Genomic DNA, 20,233 nt, shown 5'->3' on the forward strand with positions numbered 1-20,233 from the left:
CTAGTATGCCTGTCTGCGGTCCAGTTTTTCAGGTATTTAAATAAGTGAACATTTGTAATGCCATAGTGTGTGGTTATACAAACAAAATCTCTCTCTTACATCTTTTCTTTAGAGCTGCAGGATGTTGGCTTAGTGTGTTGTTTTATAGGTTTTATAGTAACATAAATTTTCTACTTTATGAAAGCATTTATGGCAGAATCTGTAGTACTGTTCATGTTCTACTTTGTGGCAACATCAAAAATTATTCCAAGACAGTTAGCTTTATTGCAGCATTCAGAGCTGACCTATTACTTATCAGAACAGTATGACGGAGGATGGGAATGCATTGAGTAAGCCTTCATATATAGTAACAAGACTGCAATGTAATTACAAGGAAAAGGAATTAGCTATGCTCAAGTCCTTCCCATATTGACCAATGTGTCCATGCATTTTAACATATTAGACGTTCTGTATGACTTTCTTTCTCAATTGAAATGATGTACACAGTCTGAAATTATTAGATACTTGCAATTTATGAATTAATTTACTCTACTGTAAAGAGAATGTAAAACACTGCCAAACTAAACGTTATAGGTGTAAATGAATGCATTAAGTTGAGAACAATGGTGACTAGGCCTTTAATGTATATACAATTGTATTACTACGTTAATAGCCAAAACACATGCTATATTAAGGTAAAGTAGGACAAGAGAGAAGGATGAAGCTGCTTTAATGTGTCAGGCACCTAAATTTCATCTTGTGACAGTAACGGAAAAGTTGTGTGCCATTTGTTTTAATAACAGGCAAAGTGCCATATGGAACAAGTTACTCAATAAATTCTTCTTCATAAGCTGTGTAGCTAAGGGCTCTGAGGGTGGAGAACTTATCATGCTGCTCCTTATAGATTTACTTTTGCACTGTTGCTATAGCAACCAAGATTCTAAGGACTAAATCTTTAACTCCTTTTTAGGCTGCCAGATGGTTTCACACAGCTTCTAAATTTGACCCAGCTCTACCTAAATGATGCCTTTCTGGAGTTTCTTCCAGCTAATTTTGGAAGGTAAGAGTTAATTGCTAAACCCCATTACCACTTCAAAAGCAATTGGTTTAGTTGTAAAAGATTGGTTAGAAGTGGTGTGCATGGAAAAACAGAAAATATATGATTGTTAGTCTTTGTAATCCAGATTTGATGCATGATAGGAGAAAGGAGTGAAACTGCTGTCACCTGGCTGGTTGTCAGTAGTGGGGTGTTAAATGAGTTAGGAAGAGATGGATGTAGAAAGAGGAATAAAAGCAGCACTATGTAAGCAAAATTGGTTTACTTGAAGCACTTTGATTCAGCTAGTCAGTGGCCAGTGTTTGTGCTTCCTTTTTCTTATTTATGACTAAACGTGACTCTTACATCATGGCCAAAATGGCAGAAAGAATAAAGTGGGGTCTGTTCAGATAGTGTTTGTTTCTGGTGGATGCCTTTTGGTGAGGAATCCAAGGACTGCTGGTGTGGGGAAAAAAAAGAAAAATTGAATGAGTGTGTCAGAGTGAGTGAAGTAAACATGCAAAAGCAAGAGTCAGAGACAACAGGAAAAAGGTAAGGTAGACTGATTCAGATAGGTATAAAGAAGAAATGAGCAGAGTAGGAAGAACCCAAATCTGAAAAATATAAAAACAGAGTAACCAGGAGGAGAGAGTGGGAAAAAGTACAAGTTGTCACAGGAGATACTTAAGAAAGCTGACTCTGCAAAAACATGGTAGTAAACACAGTTTAGTATTGGCAGTGAAGATGCTGGAGGTGTATTGTCGCATGCTTTGCCCTTGGAAACTGCCTTGAAGTTGGCTAATTCATTGACCTGGAAGTGATTGTGCAATTCTTGGATGCTTTGTGGTGGATGACGCTCTATGGGTGTTTATTGTAGCCATGCAGGTGGATGACTGATGAGAGACAGGCTAATTTCAAGTTACTGCCAGCATCTGTGTTTGGATTTCCTCTTCATTATAACTAATTTTAGGCCCAATCCTGAAGTCCAGAGTCCAATAAAACTCCCATTGTATTAAGAGAAGTTTTGCTTGAGTAAGTATTGCAGGATTTAGCCCTGTATTACCATGTGTACAACCCACATGCCTACTAGGTGTTGCTCACTATCCCATGTACTGGCACTTAGATCAATTACAGAAAGAAGAAATGAGTCTCCTCTACAGCCTTAGCTGAAATACAGCTGGATTTTAACTCAAGTGGTAGAGGCTCACGCACTAAGCTTCAGAGGTCTGAGGTTTGGTTCTGTCTGCTGGCATTACATGTGTATATATACTAAATAAGTAAGCACACTTATGTATAGAGGATGCGCAAAATGTAATAAAATATATGAAGTACATGGTGATGTGGTACAGAGGTTTTATCAGTATGGGTTTGGGATGATCATATTTTTCAAGAGTGGTAAAACTGCAATTTACTTGTGGATAACTTCTCAAATAAATTCTGACAAAACCTTTCATGTTTTTGTGAGCTTCAAAATATGTTTAAGAAAAAATATTTTAGCAATATTTTAGACTGTTTCTTTTTAAAATTATGTATTGAGAGTGTTTTCTGTAATCTTCTGCATATAATGTTAGTTGTCTTAGTTACCATGAGCCCAATTGTACAGGGCTCAGAGGAAGCCGTAAAAGCTCTGATGATAACTTAAAATAGTCACAAAAATCATGACTTCAAAATCTGCTATCTTCTGAAGTAAATCCTCGGTGGGATTGATAATCTGAGAGCTTCCCTTTCCAATGGTATTAAACCTCTTTTTCTATCCCTTCAGGATAATGAGGTGTGGAATTTTAAGATGCTACATTTTTGTACTTCAAAATATTGACCCAGAACTGAATCTTACCAGTCCTGGGGTTTGGACAGGAATAATTTCAGAATTATTTCAGAAAAATTTCCCACTTAGAAGCAGAAAGAAAAGTGTTGGCTGTTTTAGCTTTGTCTGGAATTTGGAATATTTGAGTAAATCTCAAGGGAGATGGTTTTGAGGGAAGGCAGGCAATATGATTAAATATGAATGGAAAATAAGTGCATAGCATGCTTCTGCAGTTTAACACAGGGTTATCCCCTCTGTAGATGTGGTACATGACATGAAGATACCCTACTCGTTGTCGAGTGACCAGCAAGAGATCATGCATTTTGATTTTTTAATTTCTTTCAGAGGTCTGCACAGTTAGGCTTCTGGTACCTAAGAAGCCTGACTTTAGAGGTGGAGGGTTATAAAAAACAGTATCCACAAAAGTGCTCAAAAGTCCTCTAAAATTTGCTAAAATATCTTTCTATGGCACATATAGAAAGGATAGTGTGGTGTAGACTAAAGGTTATGATGATGTGGCTTTTGAATGGCCTCACACTTAGGAGTGGAAAACCTTCAAAATTATTATATAAACCCAGTTTAATAAAATTCTGTACCAAATTTAGACCTTGGAACCAGTGGAATCAGCCAATCATAAGAAGACAATGTTTGGTACAAAGTTTGCATGCTCCCAAAACATGTAGAGAATTCTGTTGCTTCAGTTTAGATGCGTTGTAAGTAATATGCAATATAGTTATATATAGGTCCAAAGAGTCAAAGATATTATAATGTCTTTTATTATACAACATTATGGCTACATCTACACTAGCACACTATGTCGAAGTAGCCTATTTCGACGTAAGAACATTGAAATAGGCTACTTTGATGCATATCATCTACACATCCTCCAGGGCTGGTGCCTTCGACTTTCAACGTCGAAGTAGCGATGGGGAATGTCGAAAGGAGCTGCCCCGGAAGGAAATGCGGAGCGTCCACACACACGAGTGCTCCCCCTTGAAATAAAGGGCCACCAGAGCCCCAAGCTGCTCCCTTAAAGGGCCCCTCCCAGACACACTCGGCCTGCACAGCACGAGATCCACAGAGCTGACAACCAGTTGCAGACCCCGTGCACACAGCATGGACCCCCCAACTGCAGCAGCAGCCAGAAGCCCTGGGCTAAGGGCTGCTGCATGCAGCGACCATAGAGCCCCGCAGGGGCTGGACAGAGTGTCTCTCAACTCTTCAGCTGATGGCCGCCATGGAGGACCCCACTATTTCGACATAGCGGGATACGGATCATCTACACACGCCCTACTTTGACGTTCAACGTCGAAGGAGGGCACTATTCCCATCTTCAGATAGGAACAGCGATTTCGACATCTCACTGCCTAACGTCGATTTCAACTTCAAAATAGCTCATGGCATGTGTAGATGCGATGCGTACTATTTCGATGTTGTGCAAGCTACTTCGAAGTAGCTGGCTAGTGTAGACGGACCCTATAGTTTTAAACACAGTTTGTGGTTTGGCATGCAGAAACTTCAGCTCATGTAGTACTTCAGCAAATATACCATTATTGTTGTCACCGTTTATTAAGGATGCAGGAAAGAAGAAAGAAAATTTAAAGCACTTTAAATGTAAAGTATTAATTTTTTTTTAATTCAACAGACTTTTTCCTTTTCCTTTAGCCTGAGAGAGATTTAGAAGGTAAAAAAAATACCGTGACTTGACAGGCTCTTAGATGGTATTAAAGATGGTAATGATTGTCTTTTTGGGAAGGCGGGGGAAAGAGTAGTTGAGTTGGACTGGAGCTGATGTTGTTCCAGCCCTGTTTCCTAGAAGACACAACAAGATGAACACTCACAAAAGGGGAGAGCAGATAACAGCTAAGATAGAAAATGAAGCTTGTGTTGATTGCTCTCAGTTGAACTGACTTCTGGAGAAACACACTGTCTTATCAGCCACTCATAGACATGACAAACTTGTACCAGCATTGGTTGTTTAGGGAGGTGGGTCTCCACCATGGGTGATGTAAGCAGATTTCAGGGGGTCCTCCAAGCAGGGCCAGCGTTAGACTTTCTGGGGCCTGGGCACAAGGTCAAAGCCTCACAACATGGGGTTAAAACCTGGAACCTTGAGTTCTGCTCTCTGCGGCTGGGCTTCCCAAGGGGCCCTGGGCCATGGGGCAGTGCACTAGGCAATTGCCCTGCTTGCTATCCCTTATTGCTAACTCTGGCTTTTATATACAGAAAACCAATAGTTTGGCATAGAAGCTTTTATGGTATGTTGTGGTGACCTCCAAAACAGAGAGGTTGAGAATCCCTGGTTTAGGGAATTGCATTTTGCTTTCTGGTCACAGGCTTATAGTACTGTTGCAACATAGACAGTCCTGGCTGGCTAAACCAGACTTGAGTTAACAGAAGTTAAAAGGAAAGAGAGAGAAAAAGAAATAAAGTAGAAAATTAAAGGGACACATTGGTAGAAGAGGGTGTGGAGACAAAGAAGGCCATTATCATGGATTGTCTCTGTTCATTATATGCATTTTCCCTAGTAAGTCTCTGTTCTTAAAAATCTGGAAAGGGAACATTGAGTGGAATGGCCAATCCTCTCAGTCTTTTCTCCACTAATTAGGAATAATTTCAGACATGATGACTTTAGTTAATTAATTTTTGGTTTTGCATTGTTCTTTGTGTACGAGGAATGATTTTAACATAATCCTTGAATTTTATCAGTAGACCTTTTTGTTAATTTTTTTTCAGTTGTTTGGTCTCTTTTTTGCATCTTTTCCCATCTATATTTCTTATAAAAGGTTACCTTGACATTTTATGAACTCTTACTTTTTACAGTTGAACTTATAATTAGCTTTTATTTGCAAGCCCAGTTATCACCGCAGTTCACACTCCATAGATTCTCTACAGCTGGAGTTTTGTAGGACTTTGGGTCAGGAGTAGAGGTCTGTGGTTATCTCTTGGCTCCTGTACCCTCCATCACTGGGGTTAATAATGAGCTAAAATTTAAGACTACAGGAATAGTGACATGACTTGAAGTCCATTGAAGTCTGTCGATGGTATTTGATGGTCACCATGGTGGAGCAATTGAACAGGCCCTTAAAGGCAAAAACTCTTGTTTCCTGGTGTATCCCTGTTTTGCGTCAGTTTCCAACTCAAGAACTTAGTGTTCTACATAAAAGGGTGCTGTGAGTACTCGTTATTTAATGTTTGTTTAATGGTTCAAAGATGCATATTACTGCATTGTATAGACTGTAATTGAGCAGAGCACTTATGCTCGTGGTTAGCTATAAACTTGTGCTCCAACCCCAGGGGAGTCAACAGGGATCTGTGGTAGGGCAGAAGTCTGCTTGTGTGCAGTCAGCTGTAGGATCCAGGCCCGAAAATGCAAAGAAGAAATTGTGACCTCCGCAAAACTTGGTGAAACTTGTGAACAGTCATTGAAAATACCATGCATATGTGAAAGTGCTTTAAACATTTTAAACAATTCTAAGTCTTTCACATGGATATTCAGGATTTTCCAAACCAAAATCTATTGCCAATAATCAAAGCTGATGCAACTAGAGTTGAAGTTGGTTATTGCAGAACTGGAAATATTTCTGCTAAATTAAGTTTCACCGTATTTTTTTCTGTACAAATAATCAACAAAAATTCATTTATAATTATTTCCAGCAGAGACGGGCCAGATACATGAAAATAATATATTGCAAATGTCTGGCTTAATCTTTTTGTACTGAAATAAACAGTTCTTCAGTAATTCTTAATGGTTTCAGAAGTATTTTCTCACTCGAATGTATTAACCATGTTGTTTTATGTGGGTATTTCTAGACTTGTCAAATTACGTATCTTGGAGTTGAGAGAAAATCATTTGAAAACTCTACCAAAGTAAGTGTGGCTGAATTCTTTATTTAACTAAGTTCTGTCCTGAAATTCACAAACAGTGTAAAATATTCCACTGATAATTTGCAAGCTGGATGAGTTATTTTTCGCGTTATTTTTTCTGTTGTCTAAGGAAATTGTATTTATGGAATTTGTTAGAAAAGAAGTTGTTAGGCATGCAAGTAGTGAGCAAATTAAAGATGAGGGGGATGAAGACATGTAAAACTTGGATGACCATATTTTGTTATGCTGAATATGAGACACCTGGTAAAATCCCTCATATTCAAGCAAGTTCAATGGTACTCAGTCAGAACTGTGCAATACAAATGTTCAAACCAACATCAAGTTGACTGAGCCCCTTCTAAAAAGAAATACTGTGTCATTAGAGTCTTATTATTTATGTTCTTTAAGGCTTTAGGGGCGTGACAGTCACACACACATCTCTGAGAGGTGGGAGGGACCAACTGATCCACACCTGCTTGTGCAGTGCTCTCTGCCATCCATGCCTGTCTGGGCCCTTGGGATACAACCGTTGCTCCTGGTACCTGGCAATGTGTCTTCTAAGGCAATATGTGAGGAAGAATAAGAATGTGGCCAGCAGCAGCCTTTCAGCCCTGTGTGACAGAGGAGGGATGGGAGCTGCTTCCAGTCTCTGGAGGGATGACCTGTGCGGTGTATTTGCAGAGCTCATGTCTTCTCCCTCCCCACCCCCTTGTGGCTAGAAGCAGCTTGTCCTTTTCTGCCCTCATAAAGTTAAAAGACTGCTAACAACTACAGGCAGCTGCTGACCACTGACGTAATCCAGCCACGTGCTGTCCCCTAACCACAGTGCAGGCAGGGAGGTGTTAAGCTCTAAGGATGTGTTGTGCACCACTGCTCAGGGAACCTGACTACATGGTCTTCAGGGAACTCTGCTAGACAAGTGGCTCAGCAGGGGAGTGTGGCTAAGGAACAGCTCTGTGCTCCCTTGGGGCAGGACCCAGGGCAGAAGTGGAAACAGGAGGAAAGGGTGCTCAGCCCTGGCCCAAACTGGCTACTTTGGTGTCTGCAGGTTCGGGATGCAAGCAGGCTGGAAGTCACTTCCTCCCACCAACCTGTCATTCCAGAGTTAAGCTGAGGGGCAGAGTGGGTTCCTTATGCCAGCACTATGGGGAGCTTTGAAACATGCAGGACTCAGTTCCTCCTGGCTATTGCCTTAGGCCAGAGGATCTTGTGCTTTCCTAGGGTCCTGGTCTAGCCAGTGGCAGTGGAGGAAGGAAGTAGTCTTCCCAGGCTGTTGGTGACCTCAGCACTCTGACCAGAGGCTGGTTTACCATGCATTGCAGGGAGCACCTTTCCAGGGAGCAGAAGGATATGAAGGAGCAGTGGGGTTAGGGAGGCAAAGAGGCAAAGGAGGGAGAGGACAAGAACAGGGAAGCACATTGAGGGCTAATGTGTGGGCAGCAGAAGCGATCTATAACTGGCTGCTGCCTGGTGCCTGCCCACACACACCAGCTGCTGCAACTCACAGCCGGTGCTGTCCAGGAATGGGACAGGGGCAGTGTCCTGCTGACTGAGAGTTGGCACAGTGCGACCTGTGCTGATGGACCAAAAGGGAGCAGCCATCCTTCATGCTGCCTCTTTGCCCTGCTGTCAGCCTTGCACACCCACCCCGTTTGTCAACCACTGAACCCCTTCTCAATCCAGGTGGGTGGGTGGGTGGTGAGCAGGGATCCAGGCAGTGGAAGGATCCATCTACTTGTTGAAGGGGGATGGGGAGGCAGAAAACATGGGACAATTTTCCTGATTTTAAAATAGGTGGGACACTACAGGATGGTTTAAATATGGGAGTGTCCCTTTAAAAAGTGGGCATCTTCTAACTCCAGGTAAAACATGACACCGCAAGTTAATGTACATGATATAATATTTGTCATAAAATCAAAACAAAATTAACTTGTTGCAAATCAGTATATATCAAATCTTGCCTGTGTTCTGTTACATATTTCTTAATTTACCTAACAGGTAACACTTTTGTAAGGAAATGTGCACATCAAAATATCTTTTGAACATTAGCAATTTTAAGGGGAACATTTTGCCTTTGTGTGTCTGACTGCAATTCTTATTCCATTCAGTGGGTAGGTATCTGAGGGCAGAATTTATACCTGGTGTTTTCTATGGGAAAGTAACATTTTTCTGAGGTTGAAAACAGATATTTAACAATACATAGGAGGCATATTATTTCCATTTTTTCAGAAATCATATAATTTTTGTAAAAGAAATAAGATTTTTTACTGTTACTGAGAAGGCATTGAAAGCTGGGCCTGTGCAGCTTTTGAGGATTTATGTGACATGGAAGCCTGTGTTTATTTGTGTCCTCCAGTCTACACTTCACCAGAGTTTTTGTGTGCCCCATTCCCCCTACTCCCGGGGACTGGATGTAGCTTTCCTTTCCCTATTAGCAGGTCCTCTGTTCTCCTTGTCCTTTCAGGAGTGCTGTGTGCAATGTTCTTCCCCTCTTTCACCCTCAAGCCCCCCATTTCCCTCTATCCCTTACCAGGGTCCTCCAATCTTCCTCTGTCTAGGGTTCTGTGTGCCCTCCATGCCAGTGTCACTCTTTCCCTCCATAGCAGGAGTTCATTAGGGACTCTCCTTTTCCCATTCCTCCTCCAGCTCCAGACGATGGCCCAGCCTTGCATTTTTCCTTTCATTTCCATCTCATCCCTGTGCTAGTGTATCTGTCCCCTTTCCCAGTTTTCCCTTCCCCATTAAGGGTTCTTAATGACCCCTACCAGTGTCCTCTATTTTATTCCTGTCAGTGGCTATGTGCAAACCCCAGTTCTCCCTTCCTCCTTCCCCATCCCCACCATTATTCTTCTTTATACTCAGGAAATAAGTAATTAAGGGATCAACATGTTAAACTGTTGGGAAGATGAGCATAAATGAGTTAGGAGTAGTGTTATCCTGGAAGGGAATAATGAGTATGATCAGAAAGTTCTTTGATATGTAGATAATGCATAGATTCTAAGGCCAAAAGGTACCATTATAATCATTTAGTATGATATCCTGTATAATACTGTTCATAGAAGTCCCCCCCAAAAAAAGTAATTCCTGAAGCATGTCTTTTAGAAAAACATCCAATATTGATGTAAAAATTCTGTGTGACAGAGAATCCACCATGACCCTTGAGAAATTGTTCCAATCGTTGTTTGCTCTCACTATTGAATGTATTCATTTCCAGTCTGAACGCCTTATTCCAGTCTTATTACAAAGATGTGTGATGCTTTGTGTCTTTTAAAGAGCTGGCAGGCTTTCCTGTGGTCCTCATTTTTTTAACTTTTTAGTTTTCTGATTTTCACCACAATCAATAAGGTTCTGGCTGTTGACCCTTACAACATTCCTCAGAATTTTGCAATTGATTGTGAGTGCCGCAGTCAAAAGTTATTGCATTACAGGTATGCAAATACCATTAAGTTGAATGTAGTTATCATTTATTTTCTATAATGAATTATGGTTTCCTGGCAAATTTCTGGTTTCTAGGATGGTGATTCTATTTAGAAGACACAGAGGCTATGTCTACACTAGAAGCATCTATCAGCAGAAGTTACTGTCAACAGGGAAATCTCAACATAACCTCTGTCTACAGGTAGCTGCAACACGCAACTTGCTCTGTTGACAGAGAACTACCAGACCATACTGCCCTGTGGTGACAGAGCAGAATGGCAGCTCTGCAAACAGGGATGCTCGGCAACCAGAAGCCCCCTCTGTCAACAGAATTGTCTACACTGTACTTCTGTAGACAGTACTTGGTCAACAGAGTGTTACCCCTGAAAAATTTGAGGCATAACTCTGTTGAGGCAAAGGTACAGTTCTGTCGAGACTCTGTCGACAGAAGGCTTTATGAGTGTAGACGCTCCCTGCGTTCTGTTGACAGAACTCTCCAGTGTAGACACAGCCATAGTGGAATAGGAGCTTGTATTCTTAGTAACTAAATAGCTTAAAAACAGTAAATGAACACATTTTTGAGGTTGGTAGGTATAATCTTGTTCCAAGTGTTTGTTCCATTAAATAATTGCTTTGCAAACAAAATCATGTGGGTAAACATTTCCGATTTTATGAATGCTGCATTGATCCCTGTAAACAGTGAGAAAAGTCTAATTGTTTTTATATGTTCCCTGCTCTTTGCCAGGGCAGAGCATGTTGATATACTTTGCTGAGAAGAACTGAAAATAAATAGTATTTCTATATAAATAACTTATTTGAAGACTGCAGCTAAAATTATAAGAGAAGTGGAAAATCTATATTAGTGAAATGCTATAGGTTGAAATTCATCTGATCTAAAGGACTTTGGCAAAAGGTCATTTGTACTTCACATTGGGACTCTAGGTATAGTGGCCATGTAATGTTGCATTTGCACCACCTTCATAAGAGTTTTATTTATTAGGGAACAATGAGATGCCCAGTGTAGTGAATTGGTTCCAATCAAATAGGCTGCAACAAACTGTCCTGTCCTCAGCATGGGGTGAATTCCATCTTATGCTTTGCTCAAAGGCAGCACAGTTATTGGGGGAATATATGGAAAAATAACTGGTAGCTGAAGATCATAAAACAATAGGTGCTGTCATGAGGGACTGAGCGAATACTGTTGGTGGAATCCTTGAAACAGAAGGACATGAGAGCGTGGCACACAGGAAGATGTGGTGGGGAGTAAGAGAATTCAGGGTTTTCTGGTGTTCAGCATATTTGGTAACATGGCTGTACAAAAAGTTGTCTGGATCTTTCACCAGCAGATTTGAAAAGCTTACATTTTCATGCACTGATTTAATCAGTGAATTTGATGATCAAGACTGAGTACACTCTTGCGTAAGAGTCTGATAGTAGATGGAATTATTTGAATTCATCTAATGGAATGCAAAGCTTGAAAAGAAGAGAAACAAGAAATGTAGTTTTGAATATATCTTTTTAAAAACATTCTGTCTGACCATGCTTCCTTTTAAATCAGCTTCTATTGATTTCCTAAGAATAGGAACTGGACTGCCTTATTTTTTCTTATTTTCATAATTAATAAAATTAGAAAAAATCATTAGTGGGTTAGATTTATAAAGTATAACCTTGTTTCCTTGTTTAATTTGTATTGTACTTTGCAAAAATATAGGAAAGTACAAGATAATAGAAATTCTGGATATCGTCACAACTGTGCTTGATATTATAAAGAAAATATTTGGATTCCTGGCATAAGTACTAAATACGTTCTTATTTATCATAGTTTAATGTTGCAGTATTTCACACAAGTTCACAGTTCAAGATTTGTATTGAGTGAAATGTATCCATGGCAACTGAATATAAAGGAATACTAAGTTATTTGCATTAACTGTAACTTGCTGAAAAGTGGTTTCTCTGCAAGCTATAAATTGCCCACATATTTATTTACTACAGTTTATATGAAAATGCTCAGTGCTTTATTTTTTTCTGTTGTTTTAAGAAAATCAGAGAAGGACTTACAGTATCGAAAAGAATGCCCTAACATTCAATTTGTTGCTGGATGCTTTCCCTGGAAATTAGTGATTCCTTGTGCAGTGATGGTGCTTTTTAAATCAGCACCTTTTTTAAATCTGTTTTTGGCAAGCCTATGACCACATTCAGAATAATATAAGAAACTGATCTGTTGTATATTGAAAATTAAATATCTTTCTTTCATTTTGAAAGACAGTATTTGATGCTCTTGTCATATGTCTACAGTAACTTATCTGGTAGAAAATATTACTGGGTTAGATTTATCAACTATAACCTTATTACCTTGTTTAATTCACGTTGTACTTCATACAAATATTTTGATAGGATATTTACTGTAAAATAATTATTTATTTTTGTCTAATTTAGCTTCTTTAGTTAATACTTATATTTCTTGGTCTGAGCTTTTTGACATTTGGAACTATTCAGAGATTTGAAGCAGTATAAAAACCATTGACCAATATTGAAAAATCACTTCTACTATTATATTAATGAACTGATACATAAGGAAATTACAGAAGTATATATCTTGTTCGTTACTGTTAAATGCTTCAGAAGTTTGAGTTTTTGACCAGTAATTATGAAATTCAAACTATCTCCCTGTTTCAGGCAATCTTCTAAGAATACTTCACAGGATTATTTTTCACTTAGAAAAACAAACAAGATAACTATTGATTCTATTTATACAAATTTAATCATTGTAAAAATGTGCAATCTTTGATGGGGGCGGGGAACACCAAGAGGTGGGTTAATGCAGATCACCTGACAATGGCAAACAGTGACCTAACAAGCACATTGCACTTCACTAGCTAACAAAGTCATCACCATCAAGTCTTTCCTTGTTTTATCAGTCCCCTCCTTGGAAATTTTATTCTCAAAATGATTGTGTGTTAAGCCTTTTCATATGTAGTCCCATTGAGTTCTAGTCATTTATCCTTGTAATGTGTATGTGAAGCAACTAGTTGAGCTTGGGGGTGTCGTTAAATCAGATACCACATTTTTGGTGATTTTTCAAGGCCCACCTCTCCCTTGTAAAACTGAAACCAATGTGCAGAATCAGTCTTACAGTAAACTCCCAATTTATGGTTGCTTTCCCGAGCAGCCACATATAAGCTGAATTTTGCTTAAGCTGGGGAGCCAGGAAACTGACCAGTGCTGTGCTGCTCAGTCTCCTGCCTCCAGGGACTGGCAGGGAGCTGCGTACCAGGCAGCAGCCTGGTTCCCAGCTCCCCTCCTTGCAGGAGCTGGGAAACTGACTGTGCTGTGCTGGTCAGTTTCCCAGCTCGCACAAGTGGAGAGGAGTTGGGAGCAGAGGGAATCTGGGAGCCAGGCTGTCACCTAGTTCCCAGCTCCTTGCCACTCACAATTTCAACTCATGTTAATCCAAGTAACACACAAGTCCAAGTTGCATAAAGTGGGGTTTTACTATACATAAGTTATGGACAGCCTCTTGTTATGTGTTTTGGTCCCAGTCCAAGACTCACTGAAATCAATGGAAATGTTGTTGTTGACATCAGTGGGCTTTGGACCAGATAATTTGTGATCTGGTGCCATCCATATGTAATTTCTTTTGTGTCAGAGAAGATGATACAGTTTCCTTGCTTTCCTAATATATTTCTAAGTCTGGAAACTATGTGATGGTGAGTAGCTGAAGCTCAAATGGGGCAGCTGGGTGGAGAATGGAGGTTGATGGGTTAAGCAACTTGATGAATTGCTCTGGGCGAATTAAAATACTTTTGTCAAGTGGTGTGTTTTTTTTAGAGTGCCTTTGGAACTAAAGGTTGAACCTTTCTAATCTGGAACTCTCTAGTCTGGCAGACTCCATAGTCCGGCATGCTTTTAGTTAGCCAGATAACCACGTATAACAGACATGGCCAAGTCTCCCACAGTCCCATAAAGTTTGCTTACAGCAGCAGTGTCCAATACACTTCCCATTTGCCACATGTGGTGAATGGGACACTGAGATGTAGCGAAATGGAGCGCCCTCTGCACACGCACCCCATCACTTGGTGGAATAAGCGCATGGCAGAAGCTGTGGTCCGATGTTGCTGGCGTGGCTCTAGCCATGGCCCAGAGTGGCTAGCGCTGCTCCAGCAGGATCTCCAGTATGAATCGCACTGGATTCTCATCTTGTTCTTAGTGCCCTTCAGGAAGTTTGGTTCTGTTTTGTAAACTGTGATGTTATTTAGCACCCAGCTGCCTTAAGCACCACCGTTCTCCACGTCCTCTGTAATAACAGTTCAGATTCACTAAGGTAAATTTGCTGACAGTCTGTACATGCACTCTTTGCAGAGCTGGAGACAGTGCAAATAGAGATTCTCTACAATGGAACTTGCTGTCTTTTGGGGATCTGCCAGAGTCTGAGTTTACTATTGTTCTCATTGCAGTATAGTGCAGAGGCCAACTTGCTGATCAAGTGTTTCCTTAACTGAATTATAACAATTTTGTTTACTACACTTGGGTAGGTAGTAGGGCTGTTTGTGCTAATTTTTTATAATGGAAAGTTTATTTTAATATACAGTTAGATTTCACTTGCATTCTGCACCTGGGGCCATGGATATGGATACAATGATATAATAAACTACAGTAAACTTTCACATTTGGTATTGTCATCTGGAACTCTCAAATAACTGGCATTTTAAGCATAAGTAAATTTTATCAAAACAAAAAGCAGTCAAGTAGCACTTTAAAGACTTGCAAAATAATTTATTAGGTGAGCTTCCGTGGGACAGACCCACTTCTTCAGGCCATAGCCATACCAGAACAGACTCAATATTTAAGGCACAGAGAACCAATGGCCTGAAGAAGTGGGTCCGTCCCACGAAAGCTCACTTAATAAATTATTTTGCGAGTCTTTAAAGTGCTACTTGACTGCTTTTTGTTTTGATAGTATATAGACTAGCATGGCTCCCTCTCTGTTACTAAGTAAATTTTAGTTACATTTTCCATAAGTACCACATAGTGAAAGTAAATACAAATAAATACAGCAAATACAATATAAGTTTATCGTGTGTAATACTACTGTTCATAAATAAAGTGGTCTACATATATTTTTGTTCGTTTCTAATCTTGTTTTTCTTTAGTGTTATTCATTGCTAGGTATACCTCTCTATTATTCAGAATATTTGAATATCTGGCAATCTCCTGCTGCCAGGACTGCTGGATAAGAAAGAGTTTATTGTATATAACTGTGAAACACTTGTACCTATGTAACCATGTTAAGGTTCTCAAACCTCCAAGTGTTAGTGAGCAACATGATATTATGCACTTGAGTAAGACTGCCAGAGGGCAGCACAGTATTTTGGCAAAACGAGCCAGACACCCCCACATGTAGTATATTGAAATAATAGCTGGTAAATCAAAAACAGCTAAATATACTTCCCTTTCCTCTCAGTTTTTTTGTTTTATTTTTTTATTTTTGCACTTGGTATAATATGTGCAATAAGTTTGTACTCTATGTTGCTGGCAGTTCCATGTCAGAAAAGATTTCTAGATTAGAAGTGGATTTTTTGAAATGCTAAAGAGGTTTTTTAGCCTCTTGCAGAGAAGATGTCAGGACTAGTCTGATAATGCTGGACAGGTTGTATTCTCAAACAGTCCCACTGAAGTCAATAAGTAAGTATTTCACAACATGACCAAAGCATGCAAAATTGGCCCAATAATACCTTTGTGTCAGTTTTATACTACTCTTAAGTAATAATATTACCAGCAAATTCTTTCATGAAGGAGAGAGGTGTGTTTTTGCTGTGGTTTCACTTACCAGACATGCCCCTAATGGATTTCATTATCAAACCAGTAAAACCACAATTGTTCATAATTTCATTGTATATTCAGAATTGCACAGGTAATTGCATAAGTAATTTCCATTGTCCTGCATTTAAGATTAGTTATACAGCACTGGGTACTGTTTTGTAACTGAAATGTACACCAACATCCAATTGTACAATTACAATTAAAGTAATTGGCAAAAATTATTTTAATAACTCTTTTCTTTAGACTGATCTGTATAATGAGATGTGACATTAGAAAGCAAGATGTTACAATGTGTCATATTTGGCATGTATCCCTGCAATTACTATCTGTGGTACCCCAAATCCATCCCATAATTTGCAGTCTTTTGTTCAACATTCTCAGTACAGATCGCTCTGGGCTTGTCTACACTAGCTCCCTATTTTGAAGGGAACGTGGAAAGTAAGGTGTCAGGAGATTATTAATGAAGGGCTGTGGTTCATATGCAGTACTTCATTAAGCTAATTCTCCAACACAGCAACTCCAAAGTGTTAAACTTCGAAGTGCTGGCTCGCGTGTAGCTGCGGCACAAAGCTTTGAGGAGTAAAGGGACTTCAACGTTTCCCAGGCACCTGGAAGTACCAGTGGGTTAGCCGTGGCTACACGCGAGTTGGCACTTTGAAGTTTAACACTTTGGAGTTGCCGCGGGGGAGAATTAGCATAATGAAGTGCTGCATACACACTGCAGCACTTTATTAGTAATCTCCCGACACCCTGCTTACCATGTTCCCTTTGAAGTTGAAAGCTAGTACAGACACAGCCAGAGAGACTATTTTTCGCCCTTAAATTTTAGGTGCTTTCCTTTTTGGTTTCTTGTTTGTTTTTTTCCCCCCTCCCCCGTTGTTCTTAGTTAAAGGCCTGTGCCACGCTATTTCTATTTGGTGCACATCCAAATTCTTCTTTTAACTGGGTATTCTGCTAAGAGATATTCTTTTAGGTAGATTCATCTTTATTGTTGTTTTATCAGCTGAAAATTGTTTTTAACAGAAGATTAATGTGAGAGAACTCAAAATACAGAAAAAAGAAGCTTGATTTATGTTGTTATGCTGTTATTGCTATAAAAGCCTTGATGTTTCACTTTTTTATTTTTTCTGTCTACTAAAATACATGATGCACCACATAAAATATTGTCAAATTTATCAATTAAAATAAGAAATTGAAATTAGCAGTTTGTGTTCTATATGCATCTCCTGGATGTTTATATTTTAAACTTAGATTATGTATTTAAGTTTTTTAATTCAGTGTACTAGACATATCAGATCATTAATCATGACAGAGGCATTTATAAGACCACAGTGTTATATGGTTGCAACACTTTGGGCTCAGTATTTCCTTTAAGGCAGTTTCCCCCATTAAGGATTGTGAATAGGTGCAGGTCTCATATGAGATACTGAAGGTACAATGCCTGTGTTAAACAATGCTTCGCAGAGCTAAAAGAGTGCAAACCATGTGCCACATAATTAAAGGATTTAGAATACAGTGTACTCTACACTGTTACCTTTTGCCCCCACTCCCACCCCAGTTTGTTGTCTCTGAACATGCAAGCGTTACTGTGGGGATACAAGGAGTACCTCTCCCTCCCCTCCCCAGTTGAGAATTGACATAGTGTGCAGACACAATTTGACTCAAGTGTTTTAGACTTGAACATTCTCATTGTTGTATGAAATCTAAATGTATAGTAGAAGAATATTATTGACATAGGACAGCATCTCACCAAAAGTACCACGTTTGGTCCTCAGTGGCTAGATAGCAAATGCAGGAGTGTGCTGATATGTAGGATTTTCTAACACATATTTAAGTAAATATGTGTGTAACTATCAAGCTTTGTACATTCTTAGCTTATGTAAATACTTAGTCATCTCTGTGTTATCCTTATTCTCTCTTTCCCCTCTCATTTGTAACATCAGTTAGTATACCTTGTCTGAAATCAGACTGTAAAATCACTAGAGTAAGGAACTGACTCTTTAATCTACATGACAGTGGAGTGTCCACCACAACAGGGCCTGATCCTGGTTCTGTTCATGCTCATATCTTTTTGAAACTATAGTATCAGAGAGAGGAATCTCAAAAGTGTAACGCTTAAAAGCACTCATTACTCAGGTTAAACTTCCTTTAATTGCATCACAATACTCATCCCTTTTATGATTTTGACTTCAAGTATAGAATACAATCCTGTAAAAGCTTATATATGGAACTCCCACTAACTCCAACAGGGAATTCCTTGTACAGATTGATCTAATCATGACTCTGAAATTTGGATGGTTAATTCAAAATCTAAGGTTCACAAAGTATTTAATTGAGTTTGAGGAATTGACTCTGTAGTGTATGTACCTGCAAGGTTTTCTGGAGTTTTGGAAGTACAATTTACTGGATGTGTCTCACCTCAGACTCATCCTAGAATACTCAAGGAGCTGATTGAGGAGGTATTTGAGCCATTAGCAGTATATTTGAAAAATCATGGATGTCAGGAGAGATTCCAGAAGGCTGGAAAAGGGCAAACATAATGTCCATCTATTAAAAAACAAAATAAAACAAAATAAAAAACTACAGACCAGTCAGCTGAATTTCTGTGCCAGGATAAATAATGGAGCAAATAATTAAGGAGTTCATCTTTAAACATCTGTAAGATAAGATGCCAGGTAACAGCCAGTATGAATTTGTGAAGAACAAACCATGTCAAGCCAATCTGATGACCTTCTTTGATATGATAACGAGTCTTGTTAAGGGGGAAGGAGTAGAGGTGATATGTCTAGACTTAAGGAAATAATTTTATATGTTGCATGAACTTCTTATCAGTAAATGAGGGAAATGCAGCCTACATGGGGCTACTATAAGATGCTTGCATAACTGGTTGGATAACCATTCTCAGAGAGTGGTTATTAATGGCTCGCAGTCATGCTCGAAGGGCAGAACAAGTAGGTTTCCTCAATGGTCAGTTTTGGGACCAGTTCTTTATCAACAATCCAGATAATGGCAGAGAGAGTACCAGTACTTTTTTTCTGTGAAAATAGAATTGCCCATTATGGTTCATTTCCACATCCCCTCTCCCTGCTGAGTTTCCGCAGCTGGAGATGCCATAGAGGTAGTGGGGGCTCTGTCTTCTAGCCCCAAGCTGCCATGGGGCTGGTGGGGGTTCCAGCTCCTGGCCCTGCACTGCTGTGGGGTACTGGGGGCTCCGGTTTCTGACCCTACTCCGCCATGGGGCTGAAGGTTCTGGTTCCCCACCCCAGGCTGCTGCACTTACAACCTTTGCACATGATACCAAGCTAGGAGGGGTTACAAGTCTTTGGGAAGGTAGGGTCATCATTCAAAAAGATCTGTACAAACTCAAGAAATGGTTTGAGGTAAATAGGATGAAGTGTAATAAGGAGAAATGCAAAGAACTCCACTTTAGGAAGGAGCAATCAGTTTCAGATATACAAAATGGAAAATGACTGTCTAGGAGGGAGTACAGCAGAAAAGGATCTAGGGGTCATGGTGGATCACAAGTTAAATATGAGTCAACAATGTGTCACTACTGCAAAATAGGCAAACATGCTTCTGGGATGCATAAACAGGAGTGTTGTGCGCAGGACATAAGTAGTAATTGCTCTGCTCTGCAACGATTAGGCCTCAGTTGGACTATTGTGTCCAGTTCTGGGCACTACGTTTCAAGAAAGATGTAGTGAAATTGGAGAGGGTCCAAAAAAGAGCAAGAGAAATTATTAAAGGTCTAGAAAACATGACTTATGAGGGAAGACTGAAAGAACTGGTTTTGTTTACTTGGGAAAGGAAAAGACAGAGAGGGAATGCGATTGAAGCTTAAGTACCTAAAGGATGGAGGATGGAGAAAAATTGTTCTTCGCCTCCGAGGATAGGACAAGAATAATGGGTTTAAACTGCTGCAAACGAGGTTTAGGTTGGACATTAGGAAAAGCTTCCCAGTTGTCAGGAGGTTCAAACACTGGAATAAATTGCCTAGGGAAGTTGTGTAATCTCCATTGTTGGAGATATTTAAGATCAGATTAGATAAACATCTATCAGAGATGATCTAAGTGGTGTCTTGTACTGCCATGAAGGCAGGGAACTGGACTTCATGGCCTCTTGAAGACCCTTCCAGTTCTTCTAGTATTTGTTTTTCTGATTCAGATTTTAGATTTATTTTATAAGTCAGTGTCACTGTGAATTTTTAATGTAGATACAAATTTTGAAGTAACATTGAGATGAAGGATGTGTGATTTTGGGCATATGGTTTTAATGCATTAAGTAATAGGCAGCAGATCAGTTTGGCTCCA

The 20,233-nt window shown here is 39.6% G+C and overlaps 1 protein-coding gene across 3 annotated transcripts in view; it reads left to right on the top strand.

The window, feature by feature from the left end:
* Window positions 1–20,233, top strand: part of LRRC7 (leucine rich repeat containing 7) — a 204,679-nt gene that overhangs the window by 22,702 nt on the left and 161,744 nt on the right. For all 3 annotated transcript variants that reach the window (XM_075002503.1, XM_075002504.1, XM_075002505.1), the window contains exons 4-5: window positions 950–1,039; window positions 6,633–6,689. In XM_075002503.1, coding sequence (XP_074858604.1) covers window positions 950–1,039; window positions 6,633–6,689 — 147 coding nt within the window. The remainder of the gene's footprint in view (window positions 1–949; window positions 1,040–6,632; window positions 6,690–20,233) is intronic.

This window comes from Carettochelys insculpta, chromosome 9, assembly GCF_033958435.1.
Source record: "Carettochelys insculpta isolate YL-2023 chromosome 9, ASM3395843v1, whole genome shotgun sequence".
Classification (NCBI taxonomy): domain Eukaryota; kingdom Metazoa; phylum Chordata; order Testudines; family Carettochelyidae; genus Carettochelys; species Carettochelys insculpta.